We start from the raw sequence: 24,039 nt of genomic DNA on the forward strand, positions 1-24,039 counted from the left end.
GATGGTGGTCTGATTAGCCGGATTGGCAGGTAGACAGCCGCTGCCCTGCGGGGTCAAGCTCCACCAGTGGAGATCCCGGGCATCGGGATATTTACCTCCACGTTTCCTCTCTCCACAACGCCGTGGACCAACGCCCAACAATGCAGCGCTCATGTCAAGCAACTGGACGAATTATTCCGCGAGTGGCCGCGATGACGAAGCTCCAGGGCCGCAGGCGATCGCCGAAGAGACGCCTGCCTGCTTGTCGTGCAAGAAGCGAAAATTGCGATGCTCGCGAGAGACTCCGGCCTGCTCACACTGCGTGAGACTGGGTATGTACGCGATATTTTTGGGTTATTGAGCAGTTGTGCTAAGCAGTTGAAGCAATTGAGTGCGTGTATGCACCTAAGCAGAAACCCGGCCTCAAAACGGGAGCTCTGGAAGCTTTGACCCGCCGCGTGGGTACGTCGTCAGACACCATGTCTTGCACATTGATTGACGCTTCATAGCGTTTCTTGAGAGAATCCTTCTGGATGATGCGGGAAAGATCCGTCCTCATTTCGACCCTCATGGCCTGGCAGACGACGGGTTTGCCGCAGAAGCCAGCAGCCCTGCCGGAGGCGATCCGTTTCAGCGCCTCGATCACGGAGTCAACTTGGAAGACCAGCACCCGGCGCCAGTAGGTATCAGTAAAGATGAAAGGAATGGATACGCATTGGCGCTTCGCGAAGAGGATCGACCCAACCCTCGGAAGCGCAAGCTAGATGAGCCCCTCCTCGTCAATGCGCTTGTTGCACTTGACAATGTCGATATCGCGGGGCAGCTACCACCTCAGCGTCTTCTGCTGAAGCTAGTCGACTACTTTTGCACCTCTTTCCACCATTGGATCCCCTACTTGCACAAGAAGAGGCTACGGGAAAGTGTATGCAATAGGCCATCCGGTCCACGATCTGAGCTCGTCCTTCACGCGCTAGTTGCGGCCACACTGCGGCACATGGAGCCAGAGGATGTGTTTATGGACAGAGATGAAATTCTAGAGCAGACAAGAGTGTCACGCTTTATTGTGGAAACGTTGGCGTTGCGCACCATGTCACTCGAGAGCCTACGAGCGCTCATCATGCTTGTATTTGACCACGTGAGCATTACCTCTTACGGACCCATGAGCAATCGCTAATTTATCCAAGCTGAATGACGGCGAACCAAGCAAGGCATGGCCGCTTATTGGGTCTCTGACAAGAACGGTTGACTACCTCCAACTCACACTCGAACCTGCAGCATCGCAGTATGGTGCTCTCATGAATCCCCTCCATATAATCCAACCCACTTCTGACTGGACCGAACTCGAAGAGCGGCGGCGATTATTCTGGGTCATCTTCCTCCTCGATCGGTTCTGTTCCGTATCTACAGGCTGGAACACGAGTCTCACCTCCGAAGACGTGCACCGTCGGCTCCCGGCAGATGGAGGCTACTTTACTCGCTCGGAGCCGGTAACAACGCCCTTCTTCGGCATTTGGAACAAAGCTGCTGCTCGAATAGGAAAGTCACTAGCTCATGTTCCTGCGCAATACAACGAAGAAGATCCTGCGGCGGAGCAAGTCCAAGGGTCCAGTCCCGGCTCCGTAAACGGTCTCATCGATTCATCCAAGCTCGGCGCATTCGCATATTGCATCGAAGCCACAGAGTCGCTCAGCCAAGTGACAACCTTCTTCCTACAGCAGAGGATCAACTGGCAGGACAAAGACCACGCCATCAGCTGGCTGACACGCTTCAAAGAGCTCGACTTACGCCTTGTGCAGTGGAAAATGTTCCTCCCGCCTCGCTGGAAAGACTCCAACATCTCGCGCAACGCCGAGGTGGTAGACATGGACCCGAATCTCACACTCGCCCACATCACACACAATACATCCATGATCCTGCTCCACCATTCCATCGCCTATCCACCACGCGAATGGAGCGACTACGTCGCGCTGCCGAAGGAATGCAGTGCGCAAACCTGCCAGCACGCCGCCGTAGAGACGTCGAACATCGTCAGCAAGTTCCTGATCCACACACCCATTCCCTTCGTAAACGTCCAGTTTGCCTTCTGTGCATTCATCGCCGCCAAAGCGCTGCTCTTCGAGCACCAAGCAACGCGCAAGCCTGTTCGACCGGAGTTCCACCGCCTGCTGCAGGACCTGTGGGAGATGGCATCGAGATGGGCGGGCAAGCAGGGAAGTGTAGACGCACGCCCCCTGGACGACAAGTCGATGAATCAGGCTGCCAAGTATGCGCAGTATCTGGAATATCTCCTGGAGGCTTGCGACCGTAATCCGCAGCTCGCATGGAACTTCTACGATCACTCCTGCAGATCGTTAGCATCCTCCACCTCCAGCGACACTTCAACACAAGTCCAAACTCCGGGGACCTACGCCAGCTGCGTGCGCTCTCCCGTCGAAAGTCGAAACCCCGGTGTCATTGCCCCTCATCAAGCGCCATCATCACGGCCGGGCGCCACACTCCCAGGTAGAGCAATTATAAAGCCATTCCAAAGTCCCACAGCCGCAGCCGCAGCAGCCCTGCCATCGCCCCCAGATCCAACGAACGGTCAGCGCGCCCCTCAGCTCCACCCTAGCGTCATCTCCCCACCCTACCAAGGCCCGCACTCAGTATCTCCATACACCGGCAACTACCAAAGCCCCTACCCTCCCGTGCAAGGGCTGAACGGCACGCCAAACCACCAGCGCGCCCAGCAACATACGCTCCAGGACCAGTCGCTGCTCGATCTCTCCGACGCGCTCATGGGCTCGCAGTTCCTGGACATGGATCGCGTGATCACGTTCGAGGAGGCGAATTTCTTCCTTCCTGGGGATGCTTTTAGATGGCCGTAGGCTGCGTTTCCTTCTTCGAGAGTTCTAGAGCCCAGGGGGGAAGTATCGAGTGTCTGCTTGATGCCGCGATGCGCAGGTGACTTGTGGAGAACTGGTGTGAACGCGGCACATTGAATTTACGTACAGGCTGGGAGACTTACACGTTCGCCTCTTTACCCCTTTGCCTCTACAAACACCCCATACAAACACCCCATACAAACGCCCCTTCCCCCCTACATCCACCCCTACAAAACCCAACTAAAAAGCCCCCCTCTCCCTCCCTTCCCCCTTCTCCTTTCCCGCAAAACAACACAAAATGTGCAAAACCACAACCTACACCTGCACCATCTGCGCCAAGTGCGCCACACGCCCGCCCACCCTCTGCGCCGCCGCGGAGCTCACAGGACGGGCCTGCAAACCGGACAGTGCGAACAACGTGTTCGAAGAAGTGCTTACGGCGTGCTGGGGCGCGTGCCAGGCGCGGGAGGTCGAGAGGAGGAGGGGTTGGAGGATGGGAAGGGGGAAGATAGGGAGAGGAGATGCAGAGCGGAGGTGTGAATGAATCAGATGTCTTGTAGTAGGAAGGAAGGCAGGAAATAATACACAAGCCCATTGAAAAGAAACACTGAAGATATGCGCTCCCCCCACCCTCTCCCCAACATCGCCCATGCGTCTCCTACACCTACACCCGTAGACCGATAAACAGAACAAAACAAACATCAGTTCCCTCCGCACACCCTTCCTCCCCTTCCCAATGCACAGCGCCCCGTTTCCGTCTCCGTCTCCGTCTCTCCGCTAGCTCATTCCCCGTCCTTTCCACACGCCCCCTGCCAACAAAACAAGCAGCGATCGCATGCATGAACAAGAAAGACCTGGAGCAGCGGTTGGCCAAGGAAGACGCCTCGCCTTGCCGCGCCTCCCAGTGATCCCTCAGCAAAGCAAGAGAACACACAAAGAAAGAACCCTCAATGCACTGCACTGCACTACATACATACATACATACATACATACAGTATGCCTGCCGTCATCAGCCCTCCCAGCCCCACCCCCGCCCCACCCCTGCTCCCCGATATTAAAAACGACGTAGACTATCCAATACAAGGCTATCTAGGCTGTGCGAGGCGAAGCGGGTAGGTGTCGAGCGCTCAGCAGCAGGAACCAATCCCAATCAAACGCGGCAAAGATTAAATATCTAACAGCATGATAATAATAGTCTATATGAATAGCAGGTAAACAAATACACAACATTAGACCTGAGGCTTTAGATGTTAGCAATCAAGTCAGGAGAGAGAAGGGGGGGAATCGAGGATGAGTATAAAAGAGTAGGTTCTCATTCTAACAAAAAGGCTTTAATTCGGGAACCTAAAAAAATTTACCCTTTAGTGGAGGAAGTGTATCCATTTCGTTAAAAAAAACAGGCTTAATCCAACCAACAACCACCCCCCAACTCACTCCCAAAGATACCATTCCACCACATTTGCTCGCCAGCTGGTCTTCCATATCCTCAACAAGCAAACTACAACTGGCCGGAAGAAAAGGGGAGTCATGAGGGGGGATGCCTGAATGCAAATATAGAGGTAGTACAAAGGGGGGTTTGCTGCCAATTCGTTCGTGTCTTTGATAAATTTTTGTATACCCCATGTTGGTGGTAAAGACTTGCGCAGCACCAGCCTGCTGGAAGTCTGGAGGACACCTAAAACGCCAGCACCCGAATATCGGAACATGAGATTAGGGGGAATCAAAGCACGCAAATGCCACGGCCGTCGTGAATGCGGATTGGGAGATTGATTTCGTACATTGCCGCTGTTTGTCCTTTACCTCCTCCTGACGCAGAAGAAGAGACCGCTGCGGCCAAGGAACCACAGGCAACCGAGGAAACGGATGATGGAGAGGAAGGCAGTCGCCCACAGGAGAGCCTGGAAGAAGCGGGCGGTACGAGCGGAGGCGGTAGACTGCGGCTGAATTAGTAACATAGATCAAATTGAGGAGAAAGCAACTTACCGAGAAACCAAACTTGTCAAAGTTCTCCTGTGTAATAACAACGGCAAGAGTAGCGTTGGACCCAATCCATGCAGTCGTAAGATGCGTTCTGAAAGACTTGTACGAGTCCTCGAGCGTCTTCTCCGTGGTCTCGACAGGCGGTACGTAGGGAGCCAATGCCCGCTTTACAGTAGCTTCGAACTGGCTGTCAATATCGGCCTGGGGCAGATCCGGCTCCTCGATAACAGTGTGCTTTCCGTCGGACCCTTTCTCCGTCTTGGCTGAGGGAAGCGCATCGGCCTTGTCAGAACCCTTGGTACCCCAAGAAACGTCGTGCCAGTTGCTGAAGGCGTAGACGTTGAGAATGTTGACATAGGACGACATGACCAGGAGATACTGCGGGAAAGAAGTGAACATGTGCCACGGGTCCAGGTAGAGGAACGAGGCCACGAAGTAGAGACCAAAAGTTGCGGCCAAGGCGATAATGATGATACCGACACCGCTCGAGGAAAAGAACGAGTCGACAAAGGCCTGCGTTGACGATGTATCGAGACCCTGTGACTGGCCGTTGGTGAAAGCCTGGACGACGAGGTACATGGAGAGGATGATGACGTAGAACTGGATGCCGCCGAACACGATGAAGGATGTCATATATGACCACCTCGAACCCTTGGGCCTGTTACCGAGCGCGAGGACGAACTGCAAGCCCAAGAAAGCGAGGTAGAGGTACTGAAGAACCGTGTTGAAGATCGGGGTGACATCATTTCCAAAAGGCCATGCCTTGCGTTTACCGTCCGAGGAGGGTGTGCCGACGAGATTCATGATAACAGCAGTTGTAAGCCAGAAAGAAGCCAGGGCGAACCAGGAGAGGAAGGTGGTGAAGGTGTTGTACAACATCTGGATGTGGAAGAAGAACATGCGGATGAGGTTGTGGCCACTCTTGTACATGCGGCCGAAGTGCATCAGGGAGTAGATACCGGCGGCGAACGAACCGTTCAGCCAACGACGGCGCTGACCGATAAACTCGGCAGCGCCTTCGGGCACGTCGGTTTCACCCTTGGAAGACTTCACGTAGGTAAGATGCCACTTGGAGCCGGCTTTGGCGACCAGCTCGAAACAGAGAATACGATCTTCGGCCAAGAACATGTTCTTCTTGAAAATGTTCATGCCCTCGATACCCTTCTTGCCGAGGATCTTGGCGAGCGTGTGGTCACCGTGGAAATACTGCTCGAGCGGGCGGCCCATGATGGCGCGGTAGCGGTAGGCCGAGAAGGCACCGGGCAACACGGAGACGTAGCCGAAAGACGACTCTAGCGGCTTGTCCAGAATGTTACTGATCTTGTACTCGAAGTTCTGCGCGGCAACGAGCGGGTTGAGCAGGTTCTTCCAGCCCTTGCCCAACATGGCGTGGATCTCACCGCAAGCGCCACCGAGGTCCTTGTCATTGTAGAAGGCTTCCCAGAGGGCGAGGAGCGACTTCGGGCCGGGCTTGGTACCCGCATCGAGCAAAATGCAGACCTCGGGGTTCAGGATGCGGCCAATGGCAGTGAAGAGCCATCTGTGCGAGTTGATCTTCTTGCTGTTCTTCTGCTTCAGACAGAACATCATCTGCACCGGGGGAAGCGTGCTGGCGCTGTCGTCGTGCGGGCGAATCAGCTGCTGGTTCGGCGTGACTGACAATTGAGTCGTGTACTCGAACTGCGTTCTTGTCAGCGGTCTATGCAATGCAATCATTCGTTTTGAGACTCACAATGTGAGCAACGGTCTCCTTGCCGTCAATGTCCCTCTTCATGACGCCGTCCTGGTAGATGCCGACCGTGGCAAGCAGGTCGAGCGTGCCCTTGTCGCAGGGATCGATACCGTCGAAAACGAGGCAGACCACGATCTTCTGCCAAGCCGGGCCACCCTTGTTCCAGAACTCGGACTTTTTCAGGTTCACGATGTCGCGGATGTTCTGCATGACACCGTGCAGCGTGCGGGCCGTCAGCACCTTGTCCTCGTTGTAGTATGTGACGGCAATCAAAAGCTCCGTGTGGCGGTTGTACATGGCCGGCCGCAGATTGTAGCCATTCTTGAGCGTGAAGTCGTTGGGGTCGCATGTCGCGGCCGTGTCTGGCAGCTGTCAGCTCCGCATCTCGGGAACGTCAAATGTCAAACGTACATCGCATGTGGGTGAACTCCTCGCTACCGCTCTCTAGGTCATTGCGGTACTTGGCCTGGATGGCGTTCTGGATGGCGCTGGGCACCGGGTAGTCGGCGCTGAGAACGGAGCCCTGCACGAGCTTGACCTTGCGGGTCATGCCGCGCTTGAGGCCGCCAGCCGCACCGCCGCCGGGCTGCTGCCGCTGTCTCCATGCCTCTGTGGAGCTCGTCTCGCTCCTCGCATATGGCGAGGGCGCTCTGTGTGGTGCGCCAAACTCAGCAGCCGGGTCGTAGTGGCCGCCGGTGGCCGAGTAGACGTCGGAGCCGGTGTGCGACTCGACAGGATAGCGCGCGACGGTGGGTGCGTCTGAGGCGTATGTCTCGGTCAAGCTGTAGGTGGACTGCGGCCGCACATCGTGGCCGTACACGCCATGCTGGTCATCAAAGGGGCCGGGGTTGGCTCCGGTGGGATTCGAGTGCAGCAGCGAGCGGCCGACCTCGTCGTCGTCAGAGCCGTGCCGGGCGTCGTAGGGATGCTGCTGATGATGTTAGCACTGCACGGCAGATAATTCTCGTGTGCGGCCTACTCCTGAGTGCGGGTCGCCATAGGCGTTTCCTCCAGGTCCTTGGTAGGCCATGACGTACAGCGGTCCAGGGGCCTAGCAGCGCGGATGGGGAGGGCAGTGATGGGCGGCGATGGGGGGGAGAATTGCAACGAGGGAAGAAAAGCGGAGAGGCAGCTGAGGCGGGAGCGGGTATTGATAAAGGCTGGGAGGAGAAATGTCTGGGAGCAGCTGAGGGTGGAGATGCGCCGCATCCACAAAAGGGGCCTAGTGGTGCAAGCTGCAAGCTTGGCCGGGCTGGTTGGCAGGGTTCGCGGGGGCGCTGCGCAAAAGGGACGCTAGGCGACGACGAGGAATGCGACTGAAACGCGCACTTTACTGGCCGCGCAGCCTGCCGCTCGTGTTTCAACTGCGGCGGTCCTTCATCAAAGGGGAGCGTGAAGAATGCCGCCGCCCGGCCTTGTGCGCTGCTTCTTTGACAGACTGTCGATCGCGAACCTTGGAAACTGGGTGGTGACAGAACGGCGCGCTGGGGTTGCTCTGGCAGCTGTGGCGTAGCTAGCGGTTGCGTCAAAGACTTGGACAGCAGCACAGCAGCTAAAATTAGAGCGCGCCTTAATCAGCTACAGAGACGTTCGCCTGTTGCAAGCCCTGAGCGGACGCGGGCATGCCGTGAGCAGGCTTGCGGGCGCCTCATGCTGACTATCTGCTCAGCCTCACCAGCGTGCATCCAGCCCTAGAAGGCTTCTCAACACACACGACAATAATCACGGTGACGGCTTGCTCTCGCCTCTCTTTCCCAAAGGCGGTCCCTATACGAGACCTGCGCTGCGACAGGCTCAAAAGGTGCGTTGGACGTCTCATTCTCTCCGCTTTGACGTGCAACGGCCCACCAACGCTCTCGGGGAACTCCATCAAGTTTCTATTCCGTTCTCCTGTTCGGCCGCAAATAGGCATGAGGTCGTCAGCAAAAGCTCCCGGAGAAGCCACCCCTGCGGCGATCTCAGCCCAGAACCCCTTCTACCATGTGGCGCCATAAGGGTCTTTCCCTCCTGCATGTTGCTCACCGCTATGCCCTGCATACATGGGCACGAAGGGCTGTACCGTGCAGTGAGCTCAGCAGCTTGAGGAAACACGCACCCCTCATGGACGACTTTGAGTACCCAGCCTTGCCAGACAAGCGTCTCACGACATAATTCCCGATGCTTGGCCAGGGGCTGACCCGGTAGCCAACTCCCAGTCGAACGACCCGAACGCCAACATGCCCGATTCCTTCGCTGTTCTATGGCTTTGTAGCCGCCGGGTCTGTAGAGTAGATGCTAAGCGCCGAGGCCAACGTAGCCTCGTGTACCAGTAGGACAGAATGATACAGTTGGAATACCATCACCGAAGTTGATGTCCCCTCTCACAGTCTGCCCACTGAGTCCCCAGTTACTCTGTGTTGGGTCGCTGTTTCTTGTCTAGGGCGAGGAGCTGCGGCGGGAAGGCGCGAGTGTCCGCCCAAGCTTCGCCTCATCTCACTTATCCGTTCTTTCCTCCTTTCCTACGTATTCGTAGAACTCCCGCTGACCAGGTCCAAGCCTACAGCTCCCCGGATCTGACTACCCGAGACCTAAACGGCCCCCTAAGCCACCCCGTACCCGCTTCGACCTATCATTTCGAGTAACTCCATCCATTAATTTCTATGGCGGCACCAGCCACACCTTCGAGAACATTACCCAAATCGAACTTCCATCAATCCACCACCTCTGCCTCTGCTGACCGCCCAGGCTCAGCTGGCGCTGCACATGGAGCCGTGCCGCATGAGCATACTGGATTCGCCAGCCAAGAGCCCGACGACTTCACGCATCCGGACCATGTAACCCCAGCCCCAAGCTACGAGGGCGTAGAAAACCTGGTCATTGTCTGCTGCCATGCCATCTTCCACCCGGATGCCGCTTCTCCCGGCTTTCCGCTGTACAGCCCGTACGACGAGAACAACTGGCATCTTGCCCCCTTCCAGAAGTCGAACAAAGAGACGGGCAAGCCAGGCGAGCACGAGACTTTCATCGCGCATATCGTAGCGGGCATCGATGCCTTAAAAAGTGCCCCAGGAACAGACAAAAGCCTTCTCCCCAACAGTCTTCTAGTACTAAGCGGCGGACCTACGAAGAAATCACTCACCCCCTTGAGCGAGGCCCGCTCGTACTACCACGCCGCCCTAGCACATGAACTTGCTGAGGGGCACTACGGCGGCGGTCGAGCACGTATGCTCTTCGATAAAGGACGGATCCTTCTCGAGGAGCATGCCACGGACTCGTTTCAAAACTTACTCTTTAGTATCTTACTCTTCCGGCGAACGACGGGAGTATACCCCAAGCATATCCGGATCGTTACGCACGCATTCAAGGCGAAAAGGTTTTTGGACCTTCATGCGCCAGCTATCAAATGGCCAGCCGACCGCGTCCAGGCACAAGGCATCGATCCGATCATGTCGAGAACGGAGCTCGATGAGACTGTGCTGGGCGAGGAGAAGTACGGATTTGCGCCGTGGTTGCATGATCCTTTGGGCACAGGGGAACTATTGAGCGAGAAGAGAAAGCGGCGCGGTTGGGATGAGACTGCGACGCAAGAGCTTGGGGAGGGTTTGGAGGAGAGCGTCAAAGAGTTGCTAAAGGGAAAGGTCCCCGATATTCTACCCTGGAGCGGTCCGCAACCAGCGCCACGGGAGAGCGTAAAGTCAACGGCCATACGCTGAATATCGGCTGAATACCTACAGCACCATCGCTTACAATCGAGGGCCTTCAGTGCTTATAAGGTTCCGCCGCGAAGCTGTCTCCTCCTCTGACTTTCGAAGATGATGCCGGCGCGATCATCAGCCTTTTCAGCAGTGATGAGTTAGCGCTCTCTGCACTAACTACACAGCAGGACTGCGTCACCCTATCTCGGGCCGTCCGCAAAGCACCACGTCCTCGCCCAGCGGTACCCACCGCAAATCCTTCAGCCTCCCCACAGCGACCTTCCTCCCTTGTTCATCCACTCGCTCATCCGGACACACTTGCAAGCTACCTTTGCCTAACCACGTCGGTGCGATCGTTACGATGACTGAGTCGATGAGAGAGAAATAGCGTGGGCCCAGCAGGTCATTGATGACCACGCCGCCGCCCTCGATCATAACACTTCTCACGCCTTCCCTCGCTAGCAGTCGGAGGATCTCCCGCCAGTCGAGGCTTGAGCAGGTGGATGGTAGAGTAAGCACCCTCCCACCGACTGTGTTCAACGCCTTCTCCCTCGCTTCTCTGATAGACGAATCGACGTCTTCGCGCATAATAACCCACGGCCCTCTTCCTCGTCCCTCCGCCGCCAACCTCACAATCTTACTCTCCTCGCTGACATTCCACCGTCCTCTGGGATCAATCACCACGGGCCTTGGTTGCCCCTCCAACCCGTTCCCACCATACCCGCCGACGCCCTCGATTCGGCAGTTCAAACTCGGATTGTCGGCAATAGCAGTGCCAGCACCGATGAGGATGGCGTCATGCTTAGAGCGCAGGTAGTGCGTCATAGCTTTAGATTCGGGACCTGAAAGCGCGGTCTGAACGCCGGGCGAGAGTGACAGAGCGTGGTCGAGGGAGGTAGCGTAGGTCAGGGTTGTGAATGGCCTGATTTGAGACGCGGAGAGGTTTGACGATGGAAGGTAGGGCTCTATGGGCTGTCGAGAGGATGGGGGGAAGTGTAGGGCGTCTCGTGTTGGTGCGGACATTGTGACCGGCCAGTGACACGCAAGATGATGCTCTTGTATTATTGGGTTCCCAGTTGACTGATATGGCTATTGAAGTAGTGGGAACTGTGCAGGGCGCTTTCCCGTCCATGCGAAGAGAGCTCTCTCCTCGTCCAAGGGTTTTATAAGGAATCGAACAGTAGCTTTAACCAAATCAGAAATTGGACAGTCAAGCTGAAGTTTGTGAAGGGATCTGTGTTTTGGCCGAGGAATACAATAATTGAGGCCTCCTTTCAAATAGATCGCTGCAGTGGCGGTGGCGGAAAGAACGTCGCCAATCATCAGCGAGAGAGGGTAATGCGCTGACTAAGCGCTCAGGCAGCGGCGACGGAACATCCTCGGGCATCGCCCCACGCATCATCAGTGATCGCACAACTTTACTATTGCAGCCTATCTTTCACTACACATTTTCACCTTCCCTTATATTTCCTTTGCGTTCTCTCTCCTTGAGCCTTCTCCTCTGTGTTAAACGCTTCTCCCCTCTCCTTAGGGCATAGACAGTCGCAACTCCCGCCCCGCACACGATCTAGCTGAACCGCCGGGCGCACCGAAGGATACTCATACAACACCGCCAAGATGATGAAAATATGGACTATGGTGAGTTGGAATCTATAGGGCTGCTTCTGGGCGACTCTATGCTTGGGATGAGCTTGGTGTGCTAACTTCCGCCACAGAAGAAGCAGCAGCAGCAGGATGATGCTGCGGCTGCTGCGACGAGCAAAAAGAAGAAGGTTACGCCCGCCCAGCTACGAGCGCAGAAGGGTACGTCTATCAGTCCCCACAGTGCCTGCTGAGCATCTGCTAACCGGCCCCAGATCTCGAAGAGCTCTCCCTCGGCTCGACGATGAAGACGCACTTCCCGAACCCGGACGACATCCTCAACTTCAAGCTCACCATCGACCCCGACGAGGGCATGTACAAGGGCGGCCGCTTCGAATTCGACTTCAAAATCAACCAGAACTTTCCCCACGACCCGCCCAAGGTCAAGTGCACGCAGAAGATCTACCACCCGAATATCGATCTGGAGGGCAACGTGTGCTTGAATATCCTGAGGGAAGACTGGAAGCCGGTGCTGAATCTGAATGCGGTGGTCGTGGGACTGCAGGTGCGTACATCTGGTGGGATACGGGACTAAGAGTGGCATGCTGACATCTGACCTGACAGTTCCTCTTCCTCGAACCTAATGCATCCGACCCGCTGAACAAGGAGGCCGCCGAGGACCTCAAGCAGAACCGCGAAGGCTTCAAGCGCAACGTGCGTGCGTCTCTCGGCGGCGGCACAGTGAGGGGGCAAACTTTCGACCGCGTGCTGAAATGAGGTGGAATTGCTTGTCAGCCTATAGAGGCATCTTGCCTCCCAAAGCGATAGTAGTCCAGTGCTAGACCAGAGTGGGGAATCGGGTTTCGTCGACTCAACAACCCCACGCGCAGCTGTGGCAGTGCGGCAGCAGTAGAATGCGATAGAAGGAGGAGTACAGGCGCATGTTTCCAATATCAAGCGAGCATCTGAATTTCGGCGGACACGGAGTGTGGCGTCAGCATATACCGGTTTCTTTCCCATCTCAAGAGTCATCGTAGGCTGAAATACGAATGCGCGACTTGCACCATGCACAGATTATCCGTCTTTTGGGGTAGAACACGAGCTAGAAGGTTGCACAAATGCTGATCTATTTCTCTGCGGGAACCGGAGGAGAAAGTTGATGATGTGAATGCTGGGCCACTTTGGGATGCAGGCAAAAAGTGGCATTTCGGAGACGCGCTCTGCTCCCCGAAGCCTGCTGATTTACTGACCGCTGACTGGCCGCCGATAATCGGCCCTGCCAAAACGTCCGAGCTCCCGAAAATCTAGAAACCCCAGACACACCACCGCGTAGCTTTAAATACAGTGAATTCCCTCTTTGCTCCTATTTTCCTCAAGAAACGCCTCCACACATTCACAATGGCTTCACGACCTGTTGCTCGAGCTCTGCGCCAAACTGCCCGGCAATTGGCCGCGCCCGCCGTCCAGAGGCGCACTTTCGTCTCGGCTCTGAGCGCTGCTCGAGCTGGTGCGGCAGCTACCCCCAAGGCCGCCGTTACCTCGACGTTCCAGCAGGCCCGCGGTATCAAGACGATTGACTTCGCCGGGACCAAGGAGACTGTTTATGGTTGGTTTTGCCATCCTTCGCTGCGGTAATTCCGTTCTAACCCGGGTAAACAGAGCGAGAGGATTGGCCGAGGGAAAAGCTCTTGGTGAGTCAGCCATCGCCTCAATGGCATCAAGAATTGTCTGCTTGGGAACTAGAGCTAACCCTTGAGCTAGGACTACTTCAAGAATGATACCCTTGCCCTCATCGGCTACGGCTCGCAGGGCCACGGCCAGGGTCTTAACCTCCGCGACAACGGCCTGAACGTCATTATCGGTGTGCGCAAGAACGGTGCCTCGTGGAAGGAGGCCGAGCAGGATGGCTGGGCCCCTGGAAAGAACCTGTTCGACATTGATGAGGCTATTGGCAAGGCTACCATTGTCATGAACCTGCTCTCGGATGCTGCGCAGTCCGAGACCTGGCCCGCTATCAAGCCGCTGCTGACCAAGGAGAAGGTAAGCACAAGATCGGAGTTGGATATGATGGCTGAAGCTGATCGCACTAGACGCTCTACTTCTCCCACGGTTTCTCCCCGGTCTTCAAGGACCTCACCAAGGTCGACGTCCCCAAGGATATCGACGTCATCCTCGTTGCCCCCAAGGGTTCCGGCCGTACCGTCCGCACTCTCTTCCGTGAGGGCCGTGGTATCAACTCCTCCGTCGCCGTCTTCCAGGACGTGACCGGCAAGGCCAAGGAGAAGGCGGTCGCGCTGGGTGTTGCCGTCGGCTCCGGCTACCTCTACGAGACCACCTTCGAGAAGGAGGTGTACTCCGACCTCTATGGCGAGCGTGGCTGCCTGATGGGCGGCATCCACGGCATGTTCCTCGCCCAGTACGAGGTCCTCCGCGAGCGCGGCCACTCCCCGTCCGAGGCCTTCAACGAGACCGTCGAGGAGGCTACCCAGTCGCTGTACCCGCTCATCGGCGCCAACGGCATGGACTACATGTATGCGGCCTGCTCGACCACCGCCCGCCGCGGCGCCATCGACTGGAGCAAGCGCTTCAAGGACACCCTGAAGCCCGTCTTCAACGACCTGTACGACTCCGTCAAGAACGGCACCGAGACTAAGCGATCGCTCGAGTTCAACTCGCAGCCCGACTACCGCGAGAAGTACAAGAAGGAGTTGCAGGAGATTGACAACCTGGAGATCTGGCGGGCTGGCAAGGCTGTCCGCTCCCTGCGCCCGGAGAACCAGAAGTAGATGGGCTGAGGGAGGGGATGGTGGAGTGGATTGTGTAGATATGGCTTTCCTCTATCGGCACTTGGCGTCGGAACTTCTTCGAGCTTTTTGGCGCGGATCGTTTGCTATGGCTGATTTCTTTGGTACTTACTACAGTCGAAAAGTCGGCCTTTCGAAAAGCAAATGATACCTTATTTTGACACGCTATCGACCCCCAATATTCATTGCAGCGGGAGGATATCTACATCCCATCGAGTATACGTGCTAACAAAGTCTAGTCGTCCTTTGCACGAATGCCTTTTCCCTGTCGCCATCTTCGGAGTAGGGATATGCGTAGGTGAGGCCAGGGACCGGTTTACTGTGTAGTGGGCTGACGCAGCTATCTCTTTACAGAATAGCGGGGTTCACCTCACCGTCCGATTGACGTCCATCTTCAGCCCCATGCCTCCTCCCTCAACCCCCGTTCGCGCAAACGCCTTGCGGAAAGCGCGTGTCGGCGTTGCCTTTCCGCTGTCGAGAGTTTATCATGCTACTAGCCTTCGACTATTGGCCTCAAACGCTCTGCTTCGACCCTACGTAAGCGACAGGTGTTTGCGATTGTGCGGTGGGAAGTATCTACGGATACGGCGGTCGGACTCAAACGAAGGACGCGCTACTGCTATTGGGCGGTTTTGTTCCCGTTGCTGGAAGCTGGGGATGGCGGATGGGGCGGGTGAGAGGAGGTGAGTTGTTTTGGTGATTGTTCCTTTCAGTCAGTCCGTCAGTCGGTCTGTTTGGGATCAAAAAGCCGGCCCAGGTGGTCATGCATGTCCCGAAACCTTGTATTCGTTCAATTCTCTTCGATTTCTATAGCGCTCGGTCTTTCTTGCTCTCGGCACAATTCGCCTGCTTCGAGGTCGAACCCCGCAAAAGTGGACCTAGCAGCCAGCTGGATGCTGCACTATGGCAAACGGGAAGCGAAAGGACGGCAGTCGGAGCCAACTGGTGCCTCGGGGCTTTCGGGGTATTCTGTTACGGCAGGGCTGAACGCTCGGGAGGGTACTACTTCGCGGCCAAAGACGCTAAGGAAGAGCAAGGAGAGCTATGGCAGCCTCGATGACGGCACCGGCGGCTGCCCCAGGGGCTCTGAGGAGAGCTTGGCCTCGTTGGGGAAGCACGTCTTCAAGGAGGCCTTGGATATTATTCGATGTTCTTCTATCGCTGAGCTGGGCGAGTCAACTGATCTATTGATAAGTGCTGACTGTGGGTCGAACAGTGCTTCGATCACGGAGCCGGATGCTTCTAGTCCGGCGGATAAGCCCAACGATGGAGCGATCGAGAAAGATCACAGCAGCCTGAAGTATGAGCAGCTGCTGGAAAGCGCCGTCTTAGCGTTGAAGAACGACTTCGTCTCCGGCGCGAAGGAGCTCGCTGATGTAGCTCTCGAGCATCTAGCGGTTTTGTTCGGAGCTGCGGGGAACATAGCAAAGAGCAGGAACGAGCTGTGGAAGGTGGGTGTGCAAGCGGCAAAGCAACTGAGCGAGGCCCGACCGAGTATGGGCGCGGCCGTTACGATGGCCCTGCTGAGCGCGTTGGATCAGATCGAAAACGAATGGAACAGAATGCAGAAGGAGTATAGCCGCGGCCCCCAGTCACGGCCGGGATCGGAGACAGTACCTCAGCGTCTAGCGGAGGCTGCTAGGGACTTAATCGAGCAGCACATTTTAGTCGCGCGGAAGCATTCACACGGCATGAGCGAGGGTTTCGATCATTGGATGCAGGAGTTCAATCAAGAGGTACGTATCCACCACACTGACTCCCGTCACATATCAATCCTGATCACATCCATTCAGCTTCCCTTAGCCGAGAAAAACCACATCCACATCCTCACCCTAAGCAACTCCAGCACAATCCGCAACGCCATCCTCAGCCAGCTCTCCCAAAGAGAGGACCTCCACCTCCACCTCGACATCCTCGAATCGCGCCCCCGCTTCGAAGGCGCCGACATGGCGGCCAAGATCCTAGCCTCCGTGCACAACAGCAACCAGCAAAAGTCCCGCTTGCACATCCGCATCCTCCCCGACTGCGCCGTCGTCACCGCCGCTAGAACCGCGCACGTCGTGCTCCTCGGCGCAGACCGCATCTCCCCCGCAGGCGACGTGTCGAACAAAATCGGCTCGCTGGCTGCGGTCGCGTGCGCGAGGCAGGTGAACCCGCGGGCGAAGGTCGTGGTGCTCAGCGACGAGGATAAGATTGCGCTGCCGGGCGTGGAAGAAGGGCATGTGGAGACGCACCCAGATGAGGAGATGACGGAGGCGTGGGGGAAAGAGACTAGGGAGGTGCTGGGGAGGGAAAACGTGGAGGTGTTTGGGGAGTGGTTTGAGTGGGTGCCCGCGCAGTTTGTGGATGCGTATATCATGGGTGGGCGGGCTGTGGGCAGGGAGGATATAAAGCGGACTGCGGAGGGGAGGGTGGAGATGAGGGATAGGATCTTTGGGAAGGTGGAGGGTTAGGGGGAGCTAGAGAGATAGGGGATGGTTGTTGGGTGATGGGAAAAGTCCAGTCGGTGCACCTCCGACGGTTCCGTCGACGCCTTCCATGGGACGCCTTTTCAACATTCTTCTAGTCGGGATTTTCTCACCCACGCGCCCCACCCGGCCCTCCGTCGACTACACGACATCGACACACATCCGCTCACTCTCTTTCTATCCGCCATCTCACCCCGCATCTACAACAACCACACTCTTGCGGTAGGGAATTCCCCGGATCTAAGGGCTCGCTGGACAAGTAAGTAAGATTAGCTCGTCCATCGTACGCACCTGCGAAGGCCTCCAGGGCAGCTGTTGCACACGTCGTTCTATCCGGAGAATTCTACACCGTGAGCGCGACATACAACTAACCCAACCAAACACAGTCTTTCCACCACCCACCACGCTCTTTACACTTTGGGAGAACCCTACTTCATCCCATCCCATCCAACTACTCTACTCTACGCTACTCTACTCCAACGACACCATTCCCGTTCCCCGTTCCCGTTCAACAAAATGCGCTTCAACCTCCACATCACCGTCCAACGCAACTCCAACTCCACATCAAACTCCACAAACCCAACTACGCGCACGTACGCCTACTCCTCGCGCTCGACTCCTCCCCCACCACCACGGCAACCACCGCCTCCAGCACTCCCGCCCACGCAAGCAGCCCAATACCAACGACAACAGCAATGTCGCACCCCGCACAGCCAGCCTCCTCTCCAGCAGCGGCACCAGCCACAGTCCCGCTCGCGCACCTATGAGGCATCTGCACCGCTTCCACCGCCGTCATCGCCACCAGCGGCAGGCGCAGCGCAGCAAGCAACGCACACTCAAACACCACGCCGCCGTCCCGGAGAATACCATCGCCATGTGCGTGCGCGTCCACCGCAGCCTGCTACGCATGTGGCAGGCGTAGACGTCCAGACGAACCAGGTACGTACTGCATCAGGCTCGGGGTGGAGGACCACGGGCACGGGCACGGGCACGGGCAACGCAGGAAGCGGATGCCGATGCAGAGGTGGAACGGAAAGTGAAAGCGAAAGCGAAAGAGAAAGCGAAGTATTACCGCCCCCACCGCCGTATTCTAGGTGGGATGTGGGGGACTGGGTGGGGAGGCAGCGGGTTGGGATGGATGGGGTGAGATAGATGCGACGCGACGGAACCGAGGGGAGAGAGGGTGTAGGTGCAGCCGAGGTGTTGCATGCGGTAGAGAGAGGGGGTGCTGCATAGTGAGGGTATCTTGATGTTGACGTTGACATTGCTCGCTAGCTAAATAGAGAATTTGCCATGTCTAACCAAGACTGAGGACTCTCGGGTCTAAGGCGGGGAGGTTAGCCTGTGCTCTCGAGACGGACGGATGGCCGGTGGGGTTTTTGCGCTGCAATCCAGAACTCGATTTAATATGCCATGATGTGATATAGATGATCCTACCAACGCCGTCCGGCGCTCCGCCGCATCAAGAAGTATGCCATGGATGGATAACGCTAGCTAGCATCCTGTTCCCCTTCTTACCCGCTAATCGATACGATGCCATCATCCTCTCCTCTCTTTTCTGTTCATACACACTCTCCCACCCCTTAATCCTCACACCCCATCTCCCTCCCCTTTCCCCAGCTCAAATCAAATCAGATGCTTACTCCTAAAATACGCCCTCAAATACACAACCTGCCACGCGCCCAGCCCGACCAGCATGCCCATCGTGCCAAACGCAAACCACTTAACGCGCTCATTCGTGCTCTCATTCGTATCGCGCAGCTTCTGCTCGCGGCCGCGCAGGTAGTCCATCTCGGCCACCACCTCGCCGACCAGCTCCTCGATGCGGCGCAGCTCCGCCTCGACCGGCTTGAGCTTCTCGCCCGCCTGGATCGCGCTCCAGTCCTTGGCGTCGGCGCCGATGTCGATGTCGAGCTCGACGTGGCGTGTGGGGTTGAGGTTGCCGGAGGGCTCTATACGCGGAGGAGGAGGTTAGTTGGCTGGTTGGTGGGACAGGAGAGAGGGGGGTGGATGGAGGGGGAACGTACTACCCGTCAACGTATTCTCAAAGCACACATCGAACGCGGAGTCTGCGTGCGAGGTGAACGCGTAGCGGTTCTCGCCGTAGACGTCCTTGGGCCGGTGGTAGTCGTTGCCCATTGCGTCGCGGATCTATTCCCCAACATTATTAGCAACCTTCTAACCAACGTCTCAACGTCTCAACCCTGCTCCCACATCCCATCCCATCCACCTTTTCCCAATCTCAATCGCCCCAGGGTCTCCCACGTACATGCATATTCACCGTCTGGCCATCGCCCCTGTACCCATCGAGTATAGCCGTGACGACGACGAGCTGGTCCTTAGCGACGAAATTGCGAATGCAGCGCTCGTACTTTGCGGCGTCGTGGGCTTGGACGGCGTGGAGGTCGAATTTTAGCGCCGCGGCGAGGGGGGCTGTGAGGAGCAGCAGCAGCAGTAGGCAGGGTAGTAAGCGCAGTAATCGGTCCATGGTGACGGGCGCCGTGTGGTGGAGCTCGATTGCTGAGCTTTTCAAAGCTGGTGTTTTGGATGGGCGTGCTCGGAAGGCCAGATAGTCCGAAAATGGGGCTAGCCGGGTTGGGGTTAGTGGATATGGATGGGCTCGGACTCCCGCGATTTCTCCGCTGGGTTTTCGCATGCACAATTCGACGACTACAAGTACTGGAGAAATGCGGCAAGCTTGGATATTCCATGTCTCATTGGTTCTCTCTACTGCATAACTTCGGTCCAACTGGGCCACGAGCTCCTCCAAGCCGACCGGCCTCGTCGACCCCTCGCCGATTCCCATCAAGCCTTGCTACTGCTGCCTCCAAGTACAGCTCCGAAGAACGCTATAGACTATCTTACAGTTGTCGGGATCCATCCCTGGGTGTCGTAACTCGTTAGAAATGCCGATGCCGAACGCTTCTCTCGAAACGCCCGGACAGAAAACAGGAAGGAAAAAAGGTTGCGCAGCTGAAGACGACGAAATCCGAACTTTACCAAGCAGTGGTGCCTCCGTCGATGACCATATTCGAGCCAGTCTGAATGGCGTCAACACCAATCCAGCGGACAAAGCTGGCTTACTCACCATGTAGCTGCTGGCTCGGCTAAGCAGGAACAGACCTGCAGCCTTGTACTCCTCGGGCGTGCTCAGTCGCCCCAGCATGTTGTTCTCTTCCCAGGTAGCGCGGTCGGCCTCGCCCCTTCGGAAGTTCTCCTCAACCATGGGCGTGACAATGTGTCCGGGACTCAGCGAGTTCACGCGGATACCGCCCGATCCATCTGGTTGTATCCTGCCCCACTCCATGGCCAGGTTCCGCGCCAACTGCACCACAGCGGCCTTGGATGAGTTGTATACCGGAGCGATGAAGCCCTTGTTGGCGATGCTGCCGCTCATGGAGGCAATCAGGCAGATTGAGCCCTGGATCTTGTACTTGTACATCTGGCGCGCGACGGCGCGTGCGGAGAGGAACACGCCAGTGTAGTTTGTCTCGAGCATTTTTGCAATATCGGCGTGGGAATACTCGAGCGCGGGGGTGACTTGCTGGATGGCGGCCGCTGGTGGTGCGTTAGTCTCGCGTGGTCGTGCTGCAGATCCCTGAAAAGGAACCATGCAGGATCTCGTTGGGCCTGCATATGACGCTTTTGATCGACGCACCTGCAATAAGGCCATCCAGCCGTTGGTTTTCCGCGGCAATGCCCGCAATTGTCTTTTCCAGCTCCTCATCGTGAGTGACGTTGACCTGGTGATATTCCAGGCCGCCTCCATATTCACCTTTGATGCGTTCTCGCGCGGTGGCGAACGCTTTATCCGGTTCCGGTAGGATGTCGAGGCAGTGGACTGCTACGCGTCAATGGAGGCAAGTTAGTTGAGCGTATGGAGCTCACTCACCCTTGCCGCCGGCTTCCACTAGGCCCTCGGCCATACACAAGCCCAGACCCCGCGCGCCACCTGCAATTGGTTAACTCGGTTACACTGGAGTACATGCTCTCTGGAGTGGGAGGAGGACGGCAAGCTGCACCTGTGACCACGAACACTTTTCCTCCGAGATCAAACTGCGAGAATCGCTTGTCTCCCACGGGCTCAGCCTTTTCGTACGGGGCACGCTCTTCCGAGAGCTGGCCCAGGCCGCGCTGGAGAGGGGGTACAATGAGGGGCTTAGGCCGCCAGACTGTGCGGGCACAGGCGACGCGGCGGACAAGGGCTCCCGAGCGCAGTGATGCCATTGCGTGTGTGGTCAAGGTGTGTTGAAAAGTGTCGAGGCAAGAGTTCAGTGGACCAAAGAGCAGGTCTGAATTTGGGGGGAAGGACGACCCGCGCTGCGGAAGTTATAAGGAAGACAAAGAGGCATGATGTAATTGCGTGGTCTGTAAGTGGTCATTGGAGCCTTAGCCCCTCTCGCGGGCCACGAAAAGCTTCATCGTGAGATGTGAATCTGGGCCGGGGCGTCGCGGCGCCCAATTGCGTGAGCGCCGTGTCACGGGAGCTGAGGATCGAGGGACGTTGGTGCCCTGCGTGTCCATCCCACGCTCAGCCGGAATCCCGTCTGCTGTCACGCGCTCCGGGGACAGGCGCTGGGCCGCACATGGACAGTCCTCTGAACAGGAATCTCACGATGGGCGAGGAGTGGGATCGGCCGGTGCAGGGAAGCACAGCCTGATGCCCCAATTGCGGGGCAGTGGGCCGCAGGGCTGCAGCGGCGGCCCCTGGTTGGTCCCTCGCGTCTTCTTGGTTCGCTTCGCGGTGGACCCTCGCCAACACCGGTACATGTCACTTTTTCATCACAGCCGCATCGAATTCTTGAAAATGCCATCGACATCCCACTTTTCTGGACCGGACCATATCTCGGAATCCCCGATCCGTGGCCTCACAGCCATGCCGATGGTGTGGCTAGGTCACGGCCACGTCAACTCCTTGGGAGACGCGGAGATATACACTGTTTTTCCTTTTCACGATCTCGTTACGAGGTTTGCTCTAGCCGCTTAGGCGTGCCGTACCGTTCGCCAATGCTTTCGTCAACCACTCATTGCACGTTACCGCAGATACTGGCATCGTCGCCTTTCGAGCATACATTAAGCAGACGTCGCTATGGAAGCACGGTGTTGAGGAGCCGAGTGATATCGTTTTCCACATATCGCACCGTATGGATTGCCTTCTGTTGCCGGATATGGTTACTACTTCACGTGACCTGGTCATGTATATATATAGCCATATTTCTCGTATTCTCAATCAATCAACTCATGTCTCAATACTCTGCAATTCGCCCAATACCTTCGGACCCTTTCAGCAGACAGCTGTATTCAAAAACGTGCCCAGGGCGCGTCTGGACTGGGTGGCGCTTAGCCGTGCTACCGACCTCACTTTTCTCAGCTCCTGTTGACATCCCAGGATTGAACATCCGGAAAAGTCCTTATTTCTAAGGGTCCGATACTCACAGATGATCAACTTCGATTCCGCTCACGTGCCCTCTCCAGCTGCCGTGAGTATATAAAATCTACCTCCGTGTCGTTCTCTTTCTCATTCCTACTCTACAGCCCGAAAGCTCGGCTACTAAAATCTCGTGCAGTGCAGGCGTATGGCGCCAGAGCTCTGCGGAAGGCAACAACAAAACCTAGAGAGCTCCACCTTATGGTTGGAGCCGCTGCGCTGGAGTGATAAAGTATCTAGTCCGACTCTACATGTGGTGCTCGGGGGCTGTTTAAAGTTCGATATGTTGGGTAATATATTGGAGAGATGGAAGGGGGTTGCTTGAGTGAAATGTAGTAAATTCGCCTTCACGTTCGCCTATGTGTGTTGCCGGGTCGAGAGTTCAAATGCTAGCCCGAGCTTCACCGACATCCGATCTCTGTTTAGCTTCTGATCTGGATATCCCTGCTACACAACGCTTCTTGGTGACCACCCGTCATGTCTCCCTTCTCTCCCCAATTCTGCTCAACGTATTGAGTACCGATGGGACGCATGCATTTTGGCACTTTACTCGGCGCGTCTTCAGGCTTCACAATTCCCCGTCATACGGAGGGTTTGTCCCTCTACATGCCACACTGCACGACGCACCTACCGGACATTGCGAGGACTCGGGCACTGCTTTTTGTACAAAGGTGTATCGCCTGAGGCATCTTCTTCAAGCCTACGCTTCTTACTGCTAGTCATATTGACTCTTTGTGCTGCTACAGTGTCTTCCTTGGTCTTTCTCTCCTTCCTCTTCATGTCCACCTTCCGGAACAGTTCCTCTAGCGCCTTCCTCCTCTTCATGTTCTCCCGCTGACGCATCTCCTCCATCACCATCTTCCGCTCATGCTAGACGCCCACGCGCGCCAATTTCCTTCGATTACTCCATGGATCAGAGGCTGCTTCTAACTCGTCACCAAAATTGTACTCGAGGACTGCAGTGCGAAGGTCATCTCGGCCGGCTCCTTGTAGGTGTCGCGTGGGAGTTTTGCATCTGTCATTGCCGGCTCTTTGTAGGTTTCGCACGGCAGTGTTGCGGGCGGCGTGGGCGGTTCCGTTTCATTCTTTCGGCTCGGGTGAGGAGCGGCCTTTTACTCCACTAAGGTGCTTCAGAATGCTAATCGGCTGGGGAAGAGCGGGCTCAAGGAGAACAGGGTCGGTGGAAACAGTATCACCGTTAGAACGCTGCGCCTGACGGAGTAGCGAGCACAATAAGGACTGCGCGCGCTGCTTTCATTTGCTCCTTTCGGGACATCGCCTCCAACTTGTGCTTCCACAGCTGCGAAGGCTGGATACGCCGCAGTTCAGAACCATGTGAAAATTCTGCAAGATGCGATACGAAGTTATACGACAGATCCTCAGCCGGCGTGGTGCATCGCGAGCAGAGCTGCGAGGTCGCAGTGCAGCGGCAGAAAGCCTAAGGCGTTGGTAGAGATGGCTGTGGCAAATGAAATCCAGAAAGAACGAGAAAATATGTGTATATCTCTGGCAGTTATGAGAGCGGCACG

The 24,039-nt window shown here is 56.5% G+C and overlaps 11 protein-coding genes across 11 annotated transcripts; 6 read left to right on the forward strand and 5 right to left on the reverse strand.

Moving 5' to 3' along the window:
- Window positions 1–151: 151 nt before the first annotated feature.
- BU26DRAFT_509665 (uncharacterized protein) lies at window positions 152–2,846 on the forward strand (the record flags this gene model as incomplete). Its single annotated transcript, XM_033827163.1, has 4 exons — window positions 152–311; window positions 364–441; window positions 489–1,114; window positions 1,164–2,846. 4 exons carry the CDS (start codon window positions 152–154, stop codon window positions 2,844–2,846), a joined length of 2,547 nt encoding a protein of 848 aa, XP_033678905.1.
- A 1,386-nt stretch (window positions 2,847–4,232) lies between these two features.
- Window positions 4,233–8,043, reverse strand: BU26DRAFT_492772 (glycosyltransferase family 2 protein). Its single transcript, XM_033826129.1, has 5 exons — window positions 7,535–8,043; window positions 6,967–7,483; window positions 6,556–6,917; window positions 4,827–6,503; window positions 4,233–4,777 (listed from the first exon to the last, which is right to left on the reverse strand). The coding sequence occupies exons 1-5, from the start codon at window positions 7,583–7,585 to the stop codon at window positions 4,640–4,642; spliced, it is 2,745 nt and encodes a 914-aa protein (XP_033678906.1). The 5' UTR covers window positions 7,586–8,043; the 3' UTR covers window positions 4,233–4,639.
- Window positions 8,044–8,794: 751 nt separating this feature from the next.
- On the forward strand, window positions 8,795–10,247 carry BU26DRAFT_534126 (uncharacterized protein; the record flags this gene model as incomplete). The annotated part of the gene is made up of 2 exons (XM_033831201.1): window positions 8,795–8,802; window positions 9,221–10,247. The coding sequence occupies 2 exons, from the start codon at window positions 8,795–8,797 to the stop codon at window positions 10,245–10,247; spliced, it is 1,035 nt and encodes a 344-aa protein (XP_033678907.1).
- An 88-nt stretch (window positions 10,248–10,335) lies between these two features.
- On the reverse strand, window positions 10,336–11,520 carry BU26DRAFT_110415 (bacterial bifunctional deaminase-reductase). The gene has a single exon (XM_033819398.1). It carries the CDS (start codon window positions 11,250–11,252, stop codon window positions 10,425–10,427), a length of 828 nt encoding a protein of 275 aa, XP_033678908.1. The 5' UTR covers window positions 11,253–11,520; the 3' UTR covers window positions 10,336–10,424.
- Window positions 11,521–11,673: 153 nt separating this feature from the next.
- Window positions 11,674–12,952, forward strand: BU26DRAFT_523453 (uncharacterized protein). Its single transcript, XM_033830052.1, has 4 exons — window positions 11,674–11,867; window positions 11,945–12,032; window positions 12,086–12,375; window positions 12,435–12,952. Exons 1-4 carry the CDS (start codon window positions 11,847–11,849, stop codon window positions 12,585–12,587), a joined length of 552 nt encoding a protein of 183 aa, XP_033678909.1. The 5' UTR covers window positions 11,674–11,846; the 3' UTR covers window positions 12,588–12,952.
- Window positions 12,953–13,180: 228 nt separating this feature from the next.
- BU26DRAFT_492783 (ketol-acid reductoisomerase) lies at window positions 13,181–14,776 on the forward strand. Its single transcript, XM_033826130.1, has 4 exons — window positions 13,181–13,416; window positions 13,470–13,501; window positions 13,572–13,850; window positions 13,901–14,776. The coding sequence occupies exons 1-4, from the start codon at window positions 13,209–13,211 to the stop codon at window positions 14,594–14,596; spliced, it is 1,215 nt and encodes a 404-aa protein (XP_033678910.1). The 5' UTR covers window positions 13,181–13,208; the 3' UTR covers window positions 14,597–14,776.
- A 731-nt stretch (window positions 14,777–15,507) lies between these two features.
- Window positions 15,508–17,067, forward strand: BU26DRAFT_569801 (nagb/rpia/CoA transferase-like protein; the record flags this gene model as incomplete). Its single annotated transcript, XM_033833929.1, has 2 exons — window positions 15,508–16,350; window positions 16,408–17,067. 2 exons carry the CDS (start codon window positions 15,508–15,510, stop codon window positions 17,065–17,067), a joined length of 1,503 nt encoding a protein of 500 aa, XP_033678911.1.
- Window positions 17,068–17,453: 386 nt separating this feature from the next.
- BU26DRAFT_110515 (uncharacterized protein) lies at window positions 17,454–18,483 on the forward strand. Its single transcript, XM_033819399.1, has one exon. The coding sequence runs from the start codon at window positions 17,599–17,601 to the stop codon at window positions 18,232–18,234; it is 636 nt and encodes a 211-aa protein (XP_033678912.1). The 5' UTR covers window positions 17,454–17,598; the 3' UTR covers window positions 18,235–18,483.
- BU26DRAFT_609200 (endoplasmic reticulum vesicle protein 25 precursor) lies at window positions 18,443–19,607 on the reverse strand. The gene is made up of 3 exons (XM_033835911.1): window positions 19,352–19,607; window positions 19,110–19,233; window positions 18,443–19,034 (listed from the first exon to the last, which is right to left on the reverse strand). The coding sequence occupies exons 1-3, from the start codon at window positions 19,568–19,570 to the stop codon at window positions 18,709–18,711; spliced, it is 669 nt and encodes a 222-aa protein (XP_033678913.1). The 5' UTR covers window positions 19,571–19,607; the 3' UTR covers window positions 18,443–18,708.
- Window positions 19,608–20,028: 421 nt separating this feature from the next.
- BU26DRAFT_110534 (NAD(P)-binding protein) lies at window positions 20,029–21,155 on the reverse strand. Its single transcript, XM_033819400.1, has 4 exons — window positions 20,975–21,155; window positions 20,741–20,923; window positions 20,171–20,640; window positions 20,029–20,123 (listed from the first exon to the last, which is right to left on the reverse strand). The coding sequence occupies exons 1-4, from the start codon at window positions 21,006–21,008 to the stop codon at window positions 20,079–20,081; spliced, it is 732 nt and encodes a 243-aa protein (XP_033678914.1). The 5' UTR covers window positions 21,009–21,155; the 3' UTR covers window positions 20,029–20,078.
- A 1,982-nt stretch (window positions 21,156–23,137) lies between these two features.
- Window positions 23,138–23,532, reverse strand: BU26DRAFT_569804 (uncharacterized protein; the record flags this gene model as incomplete). Its single annotated transcript, XM_033833930.1, has 2 exons — window positions 23,138–23,380; window positions 23,449–23,532. 2 exons carry the CDS (start codon window positions 23,530–23,532, stop codon window positions 23,138–23,140), a joined length of 327 nt encoding a protein of 108 aa, XP_033678915.1.
- Between the last annotated feature and the right edge of the window lie 507 nt (window positions 23,533–24,039).

Source organism: Trematosphaeria pertusa (genome assembly GCF_010094035.1).
Source record: "Trematosphaeria pertusa strain CBS 122368 unplaced genomic scaffold BU26scaffold_16, whole genome shotgun sequence".
NCBI classification, from domain to species: Eukaryota; Fungi; Ascomycota; class Dothideomycetes; order Pleosporales; family Trematosphaeriaceae; genus Trematosphaeria; species Trematosphaeria pertusa.